This window comes from Porites lutea, chromosome 12, assembly GCF_958299795.1.
Source record: "Porites lutea chromosome 12, jaPorLute2.1, whole genome shotgun sequence".
Lineage (NCBI taxonomy): Eukaryota > Metazoa > Cnidaria > Anthozoa > Scleractinia > Poritidae > Porites > Porites lutea.
Genome location: NC_133212.1, coordinates 1,292,086 through 1,310,836, shown reverse-complemented (window position 1 = coordinate 1,310,836; position 18,751 = coordinate 1,292,086). Strand labels below are relative to the sequence as shown.

At 38.2% G+C, this 18,751-nt stretch overlaps 3 protein-coding genes across 3 annotated transcripts; 1 reads left to right on the top strand and 2 right to left on the bottom strand.

The window, feature by feature from the left end:
- Positions 1 to 119: 119 nt before the first annotated feature.
- Positions 120 to 13,059, bottom strand: LOC140921159 (uncharacterized). Its single transcript, XM_073371129.1, has 12 exons — positions 12,802 to 13,059; positions 12,438 to 12,499; positions 11,881 to 11,952; positions 11,128 to 11,229; positions 10,063 to 10,200; positions 8,414 to 8,534; positions 7,880 to 7,923; positions 7,336 to 7,443; positions 6,440 to 6,586; positions 3,773 to 6,184; positions 2,917 to 2,976; positions 120 to 2,578 (listed from the first exon to the last, which is right to left on the bottom strand). Exons 1-11 carry the CDS (start codon positions 12,878 to 12,880, stop codon positions 2,938 to 2,940), a joined length of 3,324 nt encoding a protein of 1,107 aa, XP_073227230.1. The 5' UTR covers positions 12,881 to 13,059; the 3' UTR covers positions 120 to 2,578; positions 2,917 to 2,937.
- A 288-nt stretch (positions 13,060 to 13,347) lies between these two features.
- LOC140921285 (cell division cycle protein 16 homolog) lies at positions 13,348 to 15,415 on the top strand. Its single transcript, XM_073371275.1, has one exon. The coding sequence runs from the start codon at positions 13,348 to 13,350 to the stop codon at positions 14,998 to 15,000; it is 1,653 nt and encodes a 550-aa protein (XP_073227376.1). The 3' UTR covers positions 15,001 to 15,415.
- A 1,060-nt stretch (positions 15,416 to 16,475) lies between these two features.
- LOC140921158 (COMM domain-containing protein 2-like) lies at positions 16,476 to 18,721 on the bottom strand. Its single transcript, XM_073371128.1, has one exon. The coding sequence runs from the start codon at positions 18,682 to 18,684 to the stop codon at positions 18,082 to 18,084; it is 603 nt and encodes a 200-aa protein (XP_073227229.1). The 5' UTR covers positions 18,685 to 18,721; the 3' UTR covers positions 16,476 to 18,081.
- Between the last annotated feature and the right edge of the window lie 30 nt (positions 18,722 to 18,751).

The following is an 18,751-nucleotide window of genomic DNA, read 5'->3' as shown; positions in this document are numbered from 1 at the left end:
TCTGCGCCTCAGCAAAAGAAATTTCATACTGATGACGTAAATCAATGTAATAAATCCGGTAAACACGGGGAACGTCAAGATGAACACTTTATAAAGAATCAAAGATCCTGAGCCATACATTTTCAGTTGCGAGTTTTAGTTTAATAATATGCCACATTTCCTTACTGGCAGGTCCCGGTTGTTCAAAAGGTGGATAGAGCTATATTCCAGATAAATCACCATCCCACAGATAGGGCAACGAACAATAGAAGTTTCTGGGAATTACTGACCATGTACCCCTCCCCTCAGTCAATATTAACACTTAACTCTCACTTAGGGCAAAATGTTGGCTTAGGGGAGGGGTAGGTGGGCCCTTTCCCAGAAACGCATAATGATCCCAGCAACTTGTCTATGATTCCTAATCCACTGCAATAGCAATTTATTTTTAGTGGATAGCACTATCCAACTTTTGCTCAACTGGAGCCAGGATAATACATTGCTTGGAAGTTGTCACATTTTTATCACTAAATGTACTCATATTTACAACATCTTGTTTTACTGTTGATAATTTTTATAGTCGGTATCTACGTCCTCTTAAGAGGAAAAATCAACTTTCTTTCCAGCCGATGAAATGATTCAAATTACTACAGAAGAAGAGGGGCTAAAAATTATTTTGTTTCACTTTCTACTCTTATGCAGCCTCCAATAAATTTTCATGATTATGAGTTAAGAGGGTTTACTTTTTTTACAATACTTATATCAAAATGGAAAAATCTTTACCATAAGAACAAATTTGTTTTGTTCAACATCAACCTTCCTCCCACAAAATTCCTAGATATAACTAAGTTACTGTTGTTAAGTCCTGTGGTTTGTGAACAGTCTTAAAAAAGGGGCCAGTTTTAAAGTATTGAAGAGGAAGCCTGCATTTAGCTTGTGACTGCACTTGTCTTTGTTGCTGTCGCAGTTTCTATCTATCTTTGTGTTGATGGTTGTTTTCTATCTGCCTGAAGAGACTGCAGGTACCAGGTAATGTTGCTTGTCAGAATTTACTGTAGAATAGCCTGAATTTCATCCGATTACTTCGAGTTGTTATTACTCCCTCAGAGGAGAAAACGACTCGAAGCAATCAGATGAATTTCAGGCTAACTCTAGAGGGACTCATCACAAAAACTCCATCATTGTTATTATTTTGCAAATACTCGATTTTGTTGCGTGTTAATAACCACGCCCACATCCCTGCCATGAGTTAGATTTGCTATCAACTTTGTAGCCAAACGCTCTTAACATTGTCTAAATACTGTCAAGAGATGTTGAGATTATACTGAGTCAAATAGTCATCACATCTCTTATGAGGGGCAAACTGCGTGACAATTTGGAGTCGGTGTGCGCCACCATGACCCTGAACCTAAAGTTTATGCCAGTGGACCCATGTTCAGCTTTACTTACTTTGTAATCCTTCTCTACAATAGGCATGAAAAACCTCCACCCGATCCCAGAATAACAGTACTATTAACAAGGAACTCCATAATTTTCATGGCCTGATTTCTACTAAAAATAATACCAAATATGAAAGTTACATTTCCTTGTCAATTTTTTGTAAAAATTATACATTTTTCTACATAAGTCATCCAATTTCTACATCCAAGACTAAACAGCTTTAAAAGCGTGCCAGGAACTTTGGGAACTCTTTTACTTTAATGGCAAGCTGCAGCTTTCCACTAGAAATGATACTGTTATGAAAGTTACAATTTTTCATACTACTGGTCAAATTATTTCCAATTAAGAATTATTCACTTTTCTACACCAAACTACTCATACTATTTTCTATATCCCAGACAAAACAGTTTGTCCTTGAAAGCCTATTTTTCACAGTGGACACATATTAAACCCTTGCTTAAAATATAACAGTACTCCTTGGGCAACAACTCTCCAACAAAGGTCCAATAGGTGACTCAGATGTAGCCTGTGTAGCAGGCGTCGAAAGGGGTAGGGGATAGGGAAAAAGGGAGGGGGGTAGGGGAGAGAGAGGGGAAGGGACCTTTCCCCTCTTGTGCTTTTCTCCCTCCCCCTCTCCCTCCCCTTCTTGCCCCTGCCATGCAGGCTAACTCAGATGTTGGTGTTTTCTCTCTGTTCTGATTTTGTGCCTGTTCATTCAACAAAACTGCAAGAGCCTGTCAAATGACTAGTCCCAGAAAATTACGTTGAAACAGTTCATATTAGTTATTATTATAAATCTCTTCCGAACACATCACAACTTCTCATTAGAACAAAGTTGCATGCAACAAACACAGTCAAACCATTACTCAGGAATGTTTTTTTAGCCAGGTGGGTACTATGATGATTTTGACAAGTGTAAAATAATAATACACCTCACTCTAGAGGAAATATTGAGTGCCTGCATTGTTCCAGCCAGAAGAATGTTGTAGACAGCTGGTTATTAATTCAAACTTCCAGTCACTGTCTAGTAGATCATGGAGTATTATACCATCAGATTCTGATTAGGGATAAGTTATGTTATGACTTGACAATAATAAATGCCAGTTTTTCTTTTACTTTTATCAGAAGATCTGAAGTTTAACCATCTTGCAGCCTCTTAATCCTAAAAATAAAGTTCACTGCTTCAGTTTTGATTAGAAAAATTAATGTTCTAATTATAATTGTCTACGTAAAGACTGAAACTATCAAATTTTTGTCAAACCAATCATTAAACAACCATTAAAATAATAATGTTCACAGATGTAAAGTCCTCAGGGAAGGGACTAAAAATAATATGAAAAGGGCGGGGTTGTTTGTCGTCTTCAAAGGGGTGTAAATTATTACAGTTTTTTGTATCACTTAGGATGTTAAGAAAGGAATGCGAAAATTTGAAAATGCAGGAATACCTCAGACCTGTATTTTTAGAAAAATAATAAATAAAGTTTTATAACTTTTACATACCTATTAAATACTTCTTTTAATTTATGCAAATGAATCAGCATCGTCTGATGCAACTAAGCTCTGCAAAACAGAACAAACCAGTAGCAATCAAAGGTTGATTTCTCATTACAGAAGCACTCCATAACAAACACAAGTGCTGAGACTAAACTGAGCAATAGTGAGGAATAATAATGGAATGTGGGTGTTGGTCTTCCAATCAGCTCAATCACTCCCAAGCCATTAATACCATTACGGAAAAGAAAATTGTATATAATGTTGTTATGTGACCACTTACATAACAACTCTCTTGCAGTACTTATTGCATGGTAATATCTGTTTAGTTAGTTTTTTTAAACGATAGTTTTTTTAAACAATAATAATAATAATAATAATAATAAAATGTGATAATTATTTGAGATGACAACTCCACGCAAGAATCTGATGCTTGGAGCTTTTCCTTTCTCTCAGCTTCCTTAATACACCCTGCCCCACACTCCACAGAAATTGTTTGGAGCCACCTCCTCCTACCCCCTCCCAACTGACAAAAATGAAATAATCTCAGCCCTCCAAAATCAGTGCTGCTACAGCTGTAATCATGCTCTTCAGAGTGGATCAAATGTTTGAGCCTGTGGATAAAAGAGTGAATTAATGCACCTCCCAGTGGCACTGTTTTTTGACTCTATACAGGATTAGGGAAATACAAGGACAAAAGAGCTCTCTCACACGTTGAAAACTTTCACCGGCCCTATTCTTGACCTGACTCACTGCTACCGGGTCACCGAGGATGAGAAATTATAAGGACAACTGTTGTAACTTCTTTAAGAGAAAATGGGTTACTCGCAGGGATGTTAATCAACAGTAGTTGTACAATACAAACCTCATTTAGAGTCAGAGATTCACCAGCTTGAAGTTTACTGGGACTGTCAGCAAATGGATCATCACTTAAAATTCCTCTGTCGGCAAATGGATCACTGATATCACTAAAGGGATCATCTGATGTAAATGCTGCAAAGGAATTGGACATATCATTTTGAAATGGATCCCCATTGTCAAAAGCAGCCTCCACTTTTGCAGGTGTAAATGCTGCAAACAAGTCCTCATTTCCAAAGTCTGATGGAAAAGGCTCAGAAGTTGGATCTGTTGTTGCAAAGGGATCCAAGTTATCTTTGGATGATGTGTTATGTGCTGTATTTTGTGGGAAATCAAAGTCTGTAAAAAAGCTGTCATTGAATGGGTCTTTAGTTGTCTCTTTCGGGGTTAGTTCTGGTGCACTTGGCCATGAGGCCATCCAGTCAGAACTCTCTTGTCCAGCTGTCTCCATGCCCTTGTCAAATTTATTATCAAACAAATCTGAACCAAAAGGATCAGGAAAAGCTCCTTTCTGATTGGAAGGATCTGCTGAAGATTGTTCATTTAAATCCACTCTTGGTGGAGGCGGAGGTGGCTTTTTCTTAGCACTTCCTGTCTTTACTTGTTGTGGAGAGTTTGGTGTTGGGGACCCTGTGGACATGCAAGGGATCATGGGAGATATTCCTGTAGAATTGGAGCTCAGTGGTCTGGCTGGGAGTGGGGGTGCTGAGACAACAGGGCGTGGTGGAAGAGGGGGTGGTGAGCTTGGTGAAATAGGCCTCTGAGATAGTGATAGCTTTGCCTCTTGAACCTGGAGGTCGGATGGTTTTTCCTCATTCATTCGATCATCATCACCTTCTTCTGATGAGTTACCTTCAATAACAGACTCAGGAACTTGATTATTTAACTGTATTACTGTTTCACTCGTGCCCACAGCAACAACTGTTTCTTTTGGATTTATTTCAAAAGATCCTATGTTTGATACAACTTTCTTTGCAGCAGAATCCTGATCAGGAGTGTTTATTTCTGACTCAAAATTAATAGTATTCTCCTCTGGTGCAATCTTCTTGAGATCTGCCACAGGCTGCATGCCAATGTTGAACTCTTCGAATGGGTCGTTTGAAAATGCACGATCTTCCTTGATTTTTTCATCAGCTAAATCATCTGCATTACCTTCATTACTTTGAGAAGATGAGGGAGGAGCAAATGATGAATCATCGAAAAATGAAGAATTATCAGGAATAGTTGACTCTGGCACTGATTGCAGATTATCTTCAGAACCTCTCTGCTTATTACCAGATGAATCTTCTGTTGATGATGTAAACGCATCACCAAATGGCAATGAGTCAAACAGAGAGTTACTGCTGTCTTTTGTTTTTCCACCAAAAGCATCATCCCATGTAGATTCTTTATCTGCTGGAGCGGCCCCTCCAAAAGCATCGTCCCAAGAAAATGATGCTGCAGTATTTGGATCTGTTTTAACTTTAATATCTCCATCATCTGAAGCAAAATCTTCTGCCCATGAAAACTGTTGCTCAGATGAGGCAGAACTCTGTGTTGCATCTGGTTTCGATTTGTTTTCCACCTCTGTGAATGCATTATCCCACGAGAAACCCACAGCAGTGTTTGCAACCGACTGACTTTTTTTGTCAAAGGGTTTTTCATCTGCGGCAACTTCACTGACATCTGAAACAACATCAGTGCTTTCCTTTGACACGGAAAATGGCTCTGAAGAAAATGCTGTCTCAAAATTGGTTTCTGAAGCAAAAATCTCCACATTTTCATAAACATTGTCCTTTTCTTGGGTGCCACCTGATGGTGCAAAGGGATCACTTGAAGATTCACTGCTTTTTTGTTTCTTCACATTATCATCCTTGGTCTCAAAGTTACCAAATGCTGTATCAAATGATGCAAATGACTCTGTGAAGAAACCTCCACCAGTGACTGGTTGAGTTCTTTCACTGTCTGCAGCTGATGATGCAAATGGATCAGCATGACTAAAAGATGTCTCTTGATCTGTTGATATCTCTGATTTTTCTTTGTCCCCAAATGATGGAAAAGAAATGGAGAAATTCCCTTGAGGTTGGGTCTGGGCTGAACCCTCATCAGTAGTCTTAATGTCTGAGGCAGACCCAGCATCACTGTTGCTGTCAAAAGAGGTGGCAAACCCAACTTGAGTCCCTTCATTGTTTGCTGCTTGGTTTACCATGGAATCACTGCGGGAGTGCACACTCTGAGTCTCTGACGATCCAGACGAGACAGACCCAGTCCTAATCATTGATACATCAGCTGATGATGCTACTGACACAGTGTCTGCCATTCCTGATTCGCCTAGAGTTGCCTCAAAAACTGAAGATCCAAAGAATGCCGTGTTGGAAGTGCTGTCATGACTTGGGAATGGTGAGTCTGGAATGGATGCTTGTGACACTTGATCTGGCTCCTGTAAACAATAACCACCAACCCCAGAGTCAATAAAATTATAGAGAGATAACAGGTAACAGAAGTTTTAAATTTCAGTTTGGCACAAATCTATTGTGTGGCAACTCAAATTAAAAACTCTCTTATACTGATCCACACTGACTTTTATTGTAATGGGAATGAAATAAACTGACTTCAGCAAACACCTGGGAAAGTACCAGGAAGTAAAGTCCCAAGGGCATACATTCACATAGATGTACAAAGAATAGAAGCAAACCTTGTCAAAGCTTTTTGATTGGCTTAAATGCGTAGATTGATTAGAGACATGGGTTGATGCTGTCATCTCTTTCTCCTCTACATCTTCTCTGCTGTTTTGTTTGGTCTGAGAAGATGGTGTAGCTGGTAAAGGCGGACTGTTTGGAACCTAATCAAATAACATTTGCTTGATATTAAACAGAAGAAGAAGCAATCAAGGATATACTTCCGAGCAGTTACACTTAAAGGAGTGATGCCAGAACATCAAAAACTATGATGTGATCCCAGTTCATGCGCTTAGTGGAAAGCTATAACAACTTTACCAGACACATTTTCAAAACAAAATTAAAAGTAAAGTCAGGGCTGTTACTAAGATTTCAAGTTGCTGGGTATACACAATCAGTAAGTGGGGAATTAAATCACTAGGACGTTCTTTTGGAATTTTCATTGTTTCCTGTACAAATTGCTGGGGAAAATCCCTAGGCTTTTGTCCTTAGTGACAGCTCGGTAAAATTAACTCAAACCATTGTGAGAAAAAAAGAGAACATGTGATCATGTGATTGTATTTTCCGCTATTTCTCTGATTTTAGATGGAAAATAAACTGAAACTGAGAACTTAAAGAGCCATCAGAAATCTTTGGACATGGCTGACTCCTCTAAAAAATCCTCATGGTCTTGGGAAAAATTTTTAACCCTTAAAAATAGGTACGCAGGTATAAATTTATTATCTAGGAGCCCCTTGCATGTACCTGCATTTATTGCAGAGGTGAGGTATCAGCACAACATGACAGTAGTACTTTCATACTGTACTGTTTGTTTTTCAGCATTATTCAAAATGAAATTTGAAAATTTTGTTTAATTCTGACTTACAACAGATCAAAGAGCACATCCTTAAGCGCATTAAAATAATTTTCTTACTTTATAATGAGGATCTTTTCTTGAAGGGGGTTGTACTGGCTCAGCATATTCATGATCAAGTTGAGGGCTAGTTTTCTCATGTTTGTTTCTTCCATTTTTGTATGGCACCTAAAATCAAGACAAATTAGACATAAGGATGGTTTTCACTATTTTGTACTAATGGAATGACCTTTACACTACTATTAAGATTTATTTCATATATCATTAACACTCATTTCTTTCACGGGAAATATAAACCCACAACTGACCTGCTCCCAACGTCAGTGGCTTCATAGCTCAGTTGGTTGAGTATCACACCGGTAATTGCGAGGTCACGGGTTCAAACCCAGTTGAAGTCCTGAATTTTTTTCAGGCTTCCTTATGCAATTGCATAAATTGCGTTCACTGTGATGATCATTTCTTCATTTTTATTTAATTTACAGTAACAGCAAGAAGTCAAGTTTTTGAACAAATGAACTTTTTCTCCTGACTTAAGCCAACAACGAAATTCTTTCTTATATTTTTTCAGGAGGTTAAAAAAAATTCCAACGACATAGAAACTTACCTCATAGATTCCATCAGAACCGGGAGAGTTGCGAGGCTGTGGACCTGTATTTAATAGAAAAGACAAAAAATCAACCTAATCAGAGTTTGGATTGAAGTTAATTCATTTCATAGATTATCAATTTAATTATGTTTTGCAGTCAGTGCTTGTGACATTGAAACCTTTACCCTATACCCACCATCTTTGAAGACCCTTGGTTCCTTTCATACATGCTTATTTTTCCACACAGTTCATTAATGCCCTGCTAGAGGTCTGAAATTTCTTCACCCTTTAACAGACTTGACTGCAGAGGAGTAAATAGTTCTATATTAAAGCTTTATTTATAGGATTACCCACCTTTGAAGGACCTCCTGATTTCAAACTCAAGTATTACCAGAAATGAAATATGGAAAATTACATGGTCGTATACCATTCTATTTGGAAAATTCATAAAATATGGCAAAGGTAATCCCTGAGCATTCTTGTCTGCATCAAGATTTTCCCTTGGATCTTATGACAATGTACTGCACCCCAAGATCACAGATAATTCCTTACCATTTGACATCTGGGATGAATTATTGGCTGCATTTTGAACCTTCCTGGATAATCCAGCTTCTTGTCTCAGTTTGAACACAATTTGGAACAGTTCATACAAGGTTCCTGTTACAGCTCCAGCCTATGCAGTCAGATTATACAATAATTCATCAAATTATGTACAAAGAATAAGTATTATGTTGCTCCAGGAAATATCCATACTCACCCACGGAAGGTTAAAAAAATTGACTTTACAATGTTAATCATTTACTGCTAATAATACAGAAAATTAAAGTATGGCAAACAAACATTAACTGAGATCAACAGAACAAGTAAGGATTTCTAACTGGCCTGAGGCCAGGATTTTATTTTTTCAAAAAAACTACAAGGGTGCAAAAGGTTGAGTAGGAGGGGAAAGTTGGAAGTAATTTTAAGAATTTACTCTTTTATTCGGCTTGAAGGTAGGTACTGTGCTTAGAGTACACTGCTGCTGGTACCCAGGCCCCAGCTTTTAATGAAACCCCTGAGCCAAAGAAGTTGGCTATTACAAGCATGTCTAGTTCGAACTTGGAACTACCAGAAACATATCCAGCTACTACTAAGTCAGGGCTGGGCTTACACTTGGGGTCCTCTGATTGCACGTCCAGCACGCTAACCACCCCAACCTTACCCCTAAAAAATTCAATTTTGCATTCATACTTTCCTTTACAAAATTTTGGCTTGCCCAACCCCAACCCCCTTGGAATTTTTCAGTTACCCTCAGTGGGGAGTGGGTTTGGATATTTTCTGGAATTACACGTGAATCAAAGAAAACTCTAACAAATGGAGTTTAGTTGGCAAGGCTGTCATTAAAATTTCAAGTTGCCAGGTAAATGATACAAGTAGGCAGGGAATAAAACTGCTCGGGATATTGTTTGGTTGTATTTTTCTTCTATTTTCCTTCTAAAGTAGGCAGGGTCATGTTCATAACAGCCATTAGGGAAAATCTCTGGTCCCCAACCCTTGATGACAGCCCTGGTTGGTTATGCTACTTCTGAAACTGAAAGGAAAAAGATTGCACTTCAGAAAAAAAAAACACCTGGCAGAATGTTTTTTTTTTACTGCTACCAAAGTACCCCTCATAGGGGGACAAAATTACGACATCTCAAATTTCTGAGAGATATTTTTACATCCCAATAAATTGACAGTGGTAAAGTGTACGCACCGAAGACTTAGAAATGTTGTTCACATCTCTGAGGGAAAGTACAAAGGCTTTGATATAAAAATAATTCCTGATGACATTCAACTAAGAAAATCATTTTCACAAGAAGGTTATTCTACTTGGCCTCATTTGGAAAGTGAAGGTTTTGGAACATGGAAATGGCCTGTTTTTGGCTTCCGTGTCATTCATTGTATTGGATTGGTTTTCACTTTAGTTTTTGATGGTGTGAAAGAAAAAACCACAAAGAAATAGGCCTGTTGCAGCTAGCCATTTACATGGTACAAAAACGCCATGCTGGAGAGTAAAAGTCGCACTGGGACAAGACAAACAAAAGAAATTACCATTTAAAGTTAATGTATGTCTTATTTGTCTTTAACTGTCCCAGTTCGACTTTTGCTCTCCAGCATGGCAGTTTTGCACCAATGGCTAGCTGCAAAGGGCCTATTCACAGTGGTATCTATTTACTTACAGGTTTTTCAGATTTAATGGCATATATCTTGTGTCCAGTGGTACAAGGTTGACTGCAAACATAACCAAATATTCTTTTGTCCTCTGGGTCATGGGTTATGAATGATATCTTATTGATGGGATGTTCATACTGCACTTTCTATAAGAGATCATACATAACAATAAACAAATGACATCATAAACACTTTTCATTAATGATAGCTAACTCTTTTTTAAACATCTCCCTTAAATACGAAGATATTTGAGTCTTTACCTCAACCACATGGTTGTCCAAAAATTGGATAGTAATATCTACTGGTTAAATAACTGTTCAGGGCATAAGTATTACAAAAACCATTATTGTGTTATCTGCTGGATAGAGATTTATCCATTGGACAGCATTGTTCAGAAGCTATAACCTATGAAATCCAGCATGTATATTTACTAAAAAAATATGAGGACTCAATGGGTACCCAAGAACACAAGTAAATTGAAACAATACCACTGTCCACTGTTAAAGCAAAGACTTGAGTAATGAGTTGATAGATTCCCCATGCAGGGGGCTGAGGACTGGGTCATGCAGTGATTTTGTTACAAATAGTTACGGTGAGTCCTGGGACTCGCCTTGTGAAAAATCATGACACTCAGTCCAGAACCAATGAGTGCCCAGTTCAAAATTACAAGGAGTCATGCTTGGGCCTAATAAATAAATAAATTATTTATGTAACCAGACAGTTAATCTGGACATAGATGCCAAAACTCTTTATTACAGTTTACTAAAATTAAAATATAGTCCTTCTATATATTTAAAGCACAAAAAAGAACTAAATAAAATAATTAATATGCATCTTTAAACAAAAGCCCCAGAAATCACATGAACAGGATATTCTCCCGATAAATCTTCAAATTGATCGACCGTTCTTTGCATCCTATGGGACACATGCCATGAATTATTTTGCATCTTGGGGGATTTTAATGTGTCAAGGACACAGGACACAGAGGTACCAAAATCACTGGTCATGAAGAGAGAGAAGGGGGGTACCCCTGGGATATTTGCACACTTAAACATTGAAGCATTTTAATTCACCAGAGTTCTCTCATCCATTATTCTGATTCCTTTCACATTGATGTACAATATAATCTTCTGCTTGTGTTCTCCACTCTCCTTGTGTGACTTTAATGCTTGTGCCTGGGAAAAAAGATGTTTTGAAAAAAGTACAGAAATAAGATGAATGATTGTGTTTTGATTCGGTCACAGTGGGATGTGAAACTACTCGTTGAGTTCCCCACTTTAAAACCCCTATTTTGAGCCTCAAGCCATGCCTATCTCCATCCCCTATAAAACCAACAGAAAGAGAGCAACTTGGGTTAGAGTTAATATTAATATTAAGACTACTACCTTAAGTGCAAGTTATTGTAGAAAATAAATTGCATGAATTTAAATATGTATCTGTTAAAGAATTGGGAAATTCACGTAGATTACATTATTATTCATTTATGTTTACTGACGGCTCAGAATAAAATAATTACTTTCTAAGTCTTTGACTGTAGAGTAAAACTGAGCACCCGTCTCCATATATAAGCCTCTTTCCCTGGCTAAAAAGCTAACATTTTACAGTTAGTACTTAAACCAAATCCTATTATCCAATATGTCAAAGAGACAGGGTCATAGAGGATGAAATATCTATATTTTTTTTCATAAGGAACGTGTAATCTGCTGTTACCAACCTAACCGTAAATCACACCATGAATTGACAAAGCATCTGTTTAACACCCGGTCTCTTGTTTTATAAACAAGTTTTAGTGGCGTTTTATTGAAAAGTAATTTTCGGCGACGTACCTTAAGTCTCTTGATTGCTTCCGCACACATGGAGTCCCCCCTCGCACAAGCCACATCTGCGGTTCCGACAATCTGGAGAGCAAACCATACGGAACAGGGGCCCGTTTCTCGAAAGTCCCGGTAACTTAACGGGCCCGGAATCATATTTTTAAATCAAAGTCTCAAGAAAAGTAGGGTGTGTTCTGACCTCTAATGAAGTCCATTTTGTTTCGTTAGCTAATAACTCTACTGTATAATTTTCAAAACATTTAAAACTCCCTTCTAAAATGAAAAACAAAACAGCTTAACGGGCTCGGTAATTACCGGGAGCTTCGAGAAACGGGCCCCAGGTCTTTGAAAATAATAACGTCCTTGGAAACGTAAGCTTACATTACACCATGAAGGTGGTGTGATGTTTATATAGCTCTCATTATTTTTCAAAACATGCTTTTGATGTCTGTTAAAAAAACACAAAAGAACAAAAACAAACTACGGGAACTCAATAGCATAGGGAAGGAGATAATACATACTTAAAAATAAGGAAGATCTCAGGTCAAGTCTTATAACAGGGAACATACCTTGCACTTAAACTTTACCCCATCCCCACGAAATCGCTGATCGTTCGTCGAAACTTCCTTTGCTGAACATAATGAAGGCAAAAAGAAAAAGCGTCAATTGTTAACTAGATAATAGAACAAAAAGGCAACAGTTTTGACCTGAGACAATGAACAAACAAATCGGTTTCGTACTTGAAATAAGCATATCAATGGTATCGAGTGGAAATATGCAGGACAATCTTTTGATAAAATATTTGATAAAACAAAGAGGAAAAAGGTCTCTAAGATAAATCAAGCTATATTCTTACCCGCAAATGGCCTAGTTTATTATCATCTGAAAACAAAAGAAATCAAATCAAACATTAAAAAGTTGAGTTGTACCGACCTTTCGTTGATTTAGTTTTTGGGGGCTTTGCTGGCGCTTTACCCTTGCTCTTCACTGCCTTGTCTGCTCCCGAAGACATGTTTGCAGAAATGTTGCGTGCAAGTTTAAAAACGTCCAAGGCAACTACATCCCTAGGCCGTACTCAAACAACACGTGTCTTGCAAGAAGGCTTCCGACGAAGTAATACAGAAAAATAGAGGAAAGACTTCTAAACACGCGCTGCATCAGATATCAATAATCGGCCATTTTGCCACTTCTCGCGGGTGTCGGAGATGATGCAAATACCGTCTGGGGAGGGGCGGAATCATATCAGGCGCTAACTTTCATTTCTTTGGAAAACAAATCTGACGAATAATATGACGTAAATATTATATGATATCGTATTTTCCAAGAAGAATCAATATCGTAAGCTTCGAGTTCTATAAAACAACTCGATAAAAACTTCCTCGTTTTTTAAATTAAATTTTGATATCTTACCCTACTCCCCCAAGATTATATTTTGCACCCAACACCTAACAGGAAAGCGGTTTTCTTACAAAATCCAAGATGGCGTCTGGCGGGAAGGTTGATATTTCTCAGCTTCGAAACCTCGTTCGTCAATATATCGACCTGCATCTGTATAAAACAGCATTATTTTGGGCAGATAAAGCCGTTTCCTTATCTAATGGAAACATACAAGACATCTACTGGTTCGCTCAAACACTGTTTTTGACTGGCCAGTTCCAAAGAGCCGCTCATTCCTTGAGGAGCAGAGGAGTTGTGCAGACGAACTTGGCCTGTCGTTATCTGGCTGCAAAATGTCATGCTGAGCTGAAGCAGTGGCAAGAAGCGTTAGAGATCCTAGAAACGGAGCAAAAAGAGTCGGGGGATAAAGAACTTCCTACAGAGTTAAGCTTTGTTGGAGGTACAAAAAAACTGGAAAGTGCTGTTTTCTTGCTAAAAGGCACGGTTTATGAAGCAATGGATAACCGAAGTTTGGCTACAGAGTCCTACAAAGACGCTTTAAGAAGTGACGTGCATTGCTTTGAAGCGTTTGATCTCCTTGTTTCACATCACATGCTAACTGAAAAAGAAGAAAGATCGCTTTTGATTTCTCTTCCCTTCTCAGAACAGTGCATGCCTGAAGAAGTTGACCTCCTAAAATTCTTATATGAGAGCAAAACAAAGAAGTATAACAAGCCAATTGATCCCAAGCTTCCACCTGGCTTGGAAAGTCTGAATGACAACCTCGACATAGTCACTGCAATGGCAGAGCGGCACTTTTACAACTACAGTTACAGTCTTTCATTCAAGATGACCTCTGCCGTCCTCCGTTCAGATCCCTATCACGAGGCCTGCTTACCCATTCATATTACATGCCTGGTGGAGTTGAAGAAAACAAATGAGCTGTTCTTTCTTGGACACAAACTGGTCGACAATTATCCACAGAGGGCAGTCGCTTGGTATGCTGTGGGCTGCTATTACTATGTCATTGAAAAGTACGAACAGGCACGCAGGTATTTTAGCAAAGCTACAAGTCTGGAACGGGTTTATGGCCCAGCATGGCTTGCATTTGGTCATTCTTTTGCCGCGGAAGGTGAGCATGACCAGGCAATGGCAGCATACTTCATTGCCTCTAAGTTGATGCCTCGATGTCATCTGCCACTTCTGTACATTGGCCTTGAGTATGGCAAGACCAATAATGCTAAGCTGGCTGAAAGGTTCTTTCTGCAGGCTTTGGCTCTTTCACCAGATGATCCATTCGTTAAACAGGAAATGGGGGTGATTGCTTTCCAAAATGGAGATTATGTTGCTGCTGAGAAGTATTTCAAAGAAGCTCTCCAGAAAGCACAGGGTAACAGTGGAGAAGCCCTGGCAGAAACCTGGGAAACTTTGCTCAATAACCTGGGCCATGCTTGCCGCAAACTGGAGCGATACCAAGAAGCTTTGCGGTATCATAAACAGGCTCTCATTTTAGTTCCAAACAAAGCATCTACCTACTCTGCTATAGGATTTGTTTATAGTCTTCTGGGAAATCATCATGAAGCTATCGGCTACTTTCACAAGGCAGTTGGCATTCAGCGAGAGGACACTTTTAGTGTTCACATGCTTGGTGAAACTCTTGAACAGCTTACTTTAGAGGCTGCACGTGTAGAAGTGAAACAGGATAATGATGTGAGCATGGAAATGGATGAGAAGTCAGATGAAGAACGTGACTAAATCACTAAAAAAAACAACTGTTACTAGCATGTGAGGGTGTAATTAGAAAAGTCAAGTTTAAATGGGCTTATTCCCAGTTTTTCCTTCTCTGTTATTAGCCTCGCTTGCATAAGCAGCGAGACTCATAATCTGCAATGCGTTTTTAGTCATATTAATTAGGACACAAAAGGGGGGGCATTGTGCCAGGCTTTCCATGTGGAGACCATGGAAACTGGGACTAAGAATCATTGCGTGATTGAAGCCATGTATGTTTTACGAAGAAAACTTAGGAAAGATTAAATTTAGAGCTTTTCCGAAACCTGTCAGTCCACGAATTCTATCGCTTCAAAGCGTTGATTATTTTGGAACAAGTGAACACTACTGAGTGGTCGAAAAAAAAATAAGAATCTCAATTAGCAAACCTTCGATGGTCAGGTGTTGTAAACTTTCATTGTATGCAAATGGGTCTTGTGATGAGCATGCGGTTTATTTTCAGCAATGATTGAAATGACGTGCCATGTAAATCACTCTTTGATCTCTGGCAATGATGGTAATTTGTCTACAATCGAGGCCCTTGAATTTTCGTGTATTTATACACACGTATAGCCTGCGACTGCAGAAGTATTTCCAGTCGTCGCTAACATTTTTATTAAATCAATTCGTAAACAAATAAAAAGTACGAACATAGATCAAGAAGAAAGTAAAAAACCTCCTGTTTCGAGTAGAATTAATCTCCTCCTCATTTTTCGATTTAATCTCTAAGCAAGAGTGAATGCTGCTTTAAGAGTGTTCTTGTTTTAAGTGAAAAATACTAAACTAAAGAAACTAATAAGGGCCATGCAGGAGGCTTTCCTTATCTTCCTGCTGTGTAGAAGTTTTGCTAGGCGTGGTTCCTGACAGGTTGATGAGTGCTTGTTCAGAATTTTAATTTCCATCCACAACTTTATTTAACTTCTCACAAATTGAGCCGAAGAGCCGAAGGCGAGTGATTTGCAAGCTTTTGGAGTGTTCTTCCAATATCCTAAGTGGGTTATCACGCCAGTAAGTCCATGGGAAGTGTGGTCTATTGCTTTTATAAAATAACTTTAAGTTTTCTGTGAGTTTACTGGCACAATAAACCATAGATTTTTAACCAGTCAGAACGTGTGTACCATTATAGTTATTTTATAAATAAAGGTTGTGAAAGGTCAAGTTCCATGTTGCAAGGGTATTTAGCAAAAAAGCAAATTGCTATTAACATAAGCTTGGTGTAAAAATAGTTTAAGGTGGCTGACAATATTTTCAGCAGTTTATGACTGCGGTAGTCACTTAGAAACACAGTTGTGCTATGTGAAAGATGCACCTTAGTTGCTGCCAACTTTATGCTTTTTCCTTCTACTTAAATTTTTGTGGACAACCCTGGGATCCCCTCCTTACAAAACATAGAGTCTTGAACCTGAAGGTGAAATGTTTGCCTTGTCTCTTAGATGTGCCTACACTCTGTACCACACAGAATGTAATATAAAATATTAATGTTGTGTTTTATTGTAACTAACTTTAAGTGCAATTTATTGACTCCTACATGGGAGTTTCCAAAATAGCACACTAATGAATTTATACACACTGCTTGGAGTTTGACTTCATGTTATTTCAATTATTTAATTTTGTGTACTACTTTTTAAACTATTTTCTCTATATTTTGATTACTCTAGGTCTAGGTAATAAACAAAGTACAAGCTGTAAGACAATTAACAATGGTAATAGTATAATCCAGAAATTGAAAAGTGATTACAGGCTAATCACTTTTCAGGGTACAAAGACAAATTTCTTGCCCCCAAATCTAATCATAGTATCAATAAATATTCCCATAGCCTGTGTAACAAAAATATTATTGAGCCAAGTTCTAAGCGTAGGATGTGATCAAGCACCAGGCAAATGTGAAGCAAGATAAGAGAAATTATTTTGCTTTGGTCTGTGTACCTATTTTGTGCTTAACTATCAGTAATGTTTCTTTATGCGGGATGAATAAAGAACAGTGGTTTGCCAAGTTTCAGCACTATTCTTGATAGAAAGGAAAACCTATGTACATAAAATATTTTTAAGTATGAAATTTAAGGTCTTAACCCTTTAAGCCCCAATATCCACATACAAATTCTCCAAACTAACCTCCATACATTTCTTTAAAGAATGTGTTGAGAGAATTTATAAAAGATCAATCCAATTTCACTTTGGTGATCTTTTTATCAATTCTGATAACCTTATCTCTTGACATTGTATGGATATTGTTAGGAGAAAATTGATGTTGGTCACCATTGGGACTTAAAGGGTTAATATGGTTGACTAAAGAAATGCTAGTCGCATTTATATTTTACTGCCAAGTAGTAGGGTCAAAACTTTGTGTACTGCACACAGATGACGTAAAAGAAAAGACCTCTCTGTTTTCTGTTCAGGGAAAAATCTGCTTGGTATTGTTTCATGGTTTTTGTTCTTTTCTTTTACGTCATCTGTGTCCAGTACATGAAGTAAATGCCAGCTGTATAGATAGGTTTCCATTGTTGGATCACAGTTTTTTGTGTGGTGCTGTTTACCTAGCTGTACAAGGTGGTTTCAACTATTTCAGAATAAAGATAACTGAAGAAATTTCATTGAAAATGACATTTCCATTCCCATTTTAACTTCAAGTTAAAAGGAGTATCAACATCATTACGAACAAAGCCTAACAATAATTATGGTTATCAGCAGTATCAACATCACTGTTATTCGGCTGTTCAAAGTGTTTCTTAAGGGGGGGCAATAATAGGCTGTGCAAGGTACATGATGATAAAAAAAATTACTCCTCTCGTGGGTATCCCCTCTTTCTTTCCACTGACAAAATTTTTCCTTTGTTCAACTGCTATTTCACTGCTCCTGAAAGGCTTTGTTCCGAGAATGTGGTACATCACCATCCTCATCACCTTTGTCATTTTGTCATCAACATTATCAGCTACTTCATCACTATCATCATTATCATCAACATCCTTGGCACCATCAACATCATCATCATCATCATTGTCATCATCATCATCATCATCATTATCATCGTCACAAAGTCAAAAGCTTGCATGTATTTACACTTGTGTCTGTTTACTTTATATTCCTGACAATTCTTCTGCAGTGGGCAGTCTTCATTTCCTGCATTGCATTTTCCAGCTCTGAAGTAAGGTGAATTAAATTGACAGGGTCGGTCTGTAGAATATCAGCAGACTTCTTCTCTCCTTCCTTTGTATGCAGTCTCATTATCACAACAGGATTCGTTTGATGTTGAAGAGATCGGCTGGCCAACTCTACATCAAATCTCCACTCCAGATCATGATAGTGGGGAATTCCGAAACTCATTTCCCCGAGAATGTTCCTTATCTCCTTGCGGTTTGCCAAGTACATCTTCAACAACGCTCCGATCACTTCTTCTGAAAAACCCAGGGTCATAATGGAATCTTGAAAGTCTATTTCACCAATCATTAAGCGAGAACTTTCCGTGAAAACATGCTGCAAGCCGTTGATACCATTCTTCACAGTACTCGCCTCTACCCCAAGTTTTTGAGCAGCGGTTTGGAAGAGCTTTGGATTCGTTGAGCCTTTCAGAATAGAATCCAGAGATATCCGTGCAAATTCAAGGACGACATCGATTTCTAAAGATACTAGGAACTTTAAATGTTCCTTTTGCTCTTCAGAAAGAATCAAAAGCATGTTAAAATTTAGCAAAATTGCAAAGAAGACCGCCCCAAAGTTGCTCCAAAGTTAACTGTCGGAAACA

Bases quoted from the DNA above. Each gene is read 5' to 3' on its own strand.
- LOC140921159 (XM_073371129.1), bottom strand. From the start codon at position 12,880: ATGTCTTCGGGAGCAGACAAGGCAGTGAAGAGCAAGGGTAAAGCGCCA. The intron at 10,201-11,127 runs GTGAATTAAAAT...GATCTCTTATAG, and splicing joins TAATGGATGAGAGAACTCTG to AAAGTGCAGTATGAACATCC. The intron at 6,587-7,335 runs GTAAGAAAATTA...TTATTTGATTAG, and splicing joins GAAAAGATCCTCATTATAAA to GTTCCAAACAGTCCGCCTTT.
- LOC140921285 (XM_073371275.1), top strand. From the start codon at position 13,348: ATGGCGTCTGGCGGGAAGGTTGATATTTCTCAGCTTCGAAACCTCGTT.
- LOC140921158 (XM_073371128.1), bottom strand. From the start codon at position 18,684: ATGCTTTTGATTCTTTCTGAAGAGCAAAAGGAACATTTAAAGTTCCTA.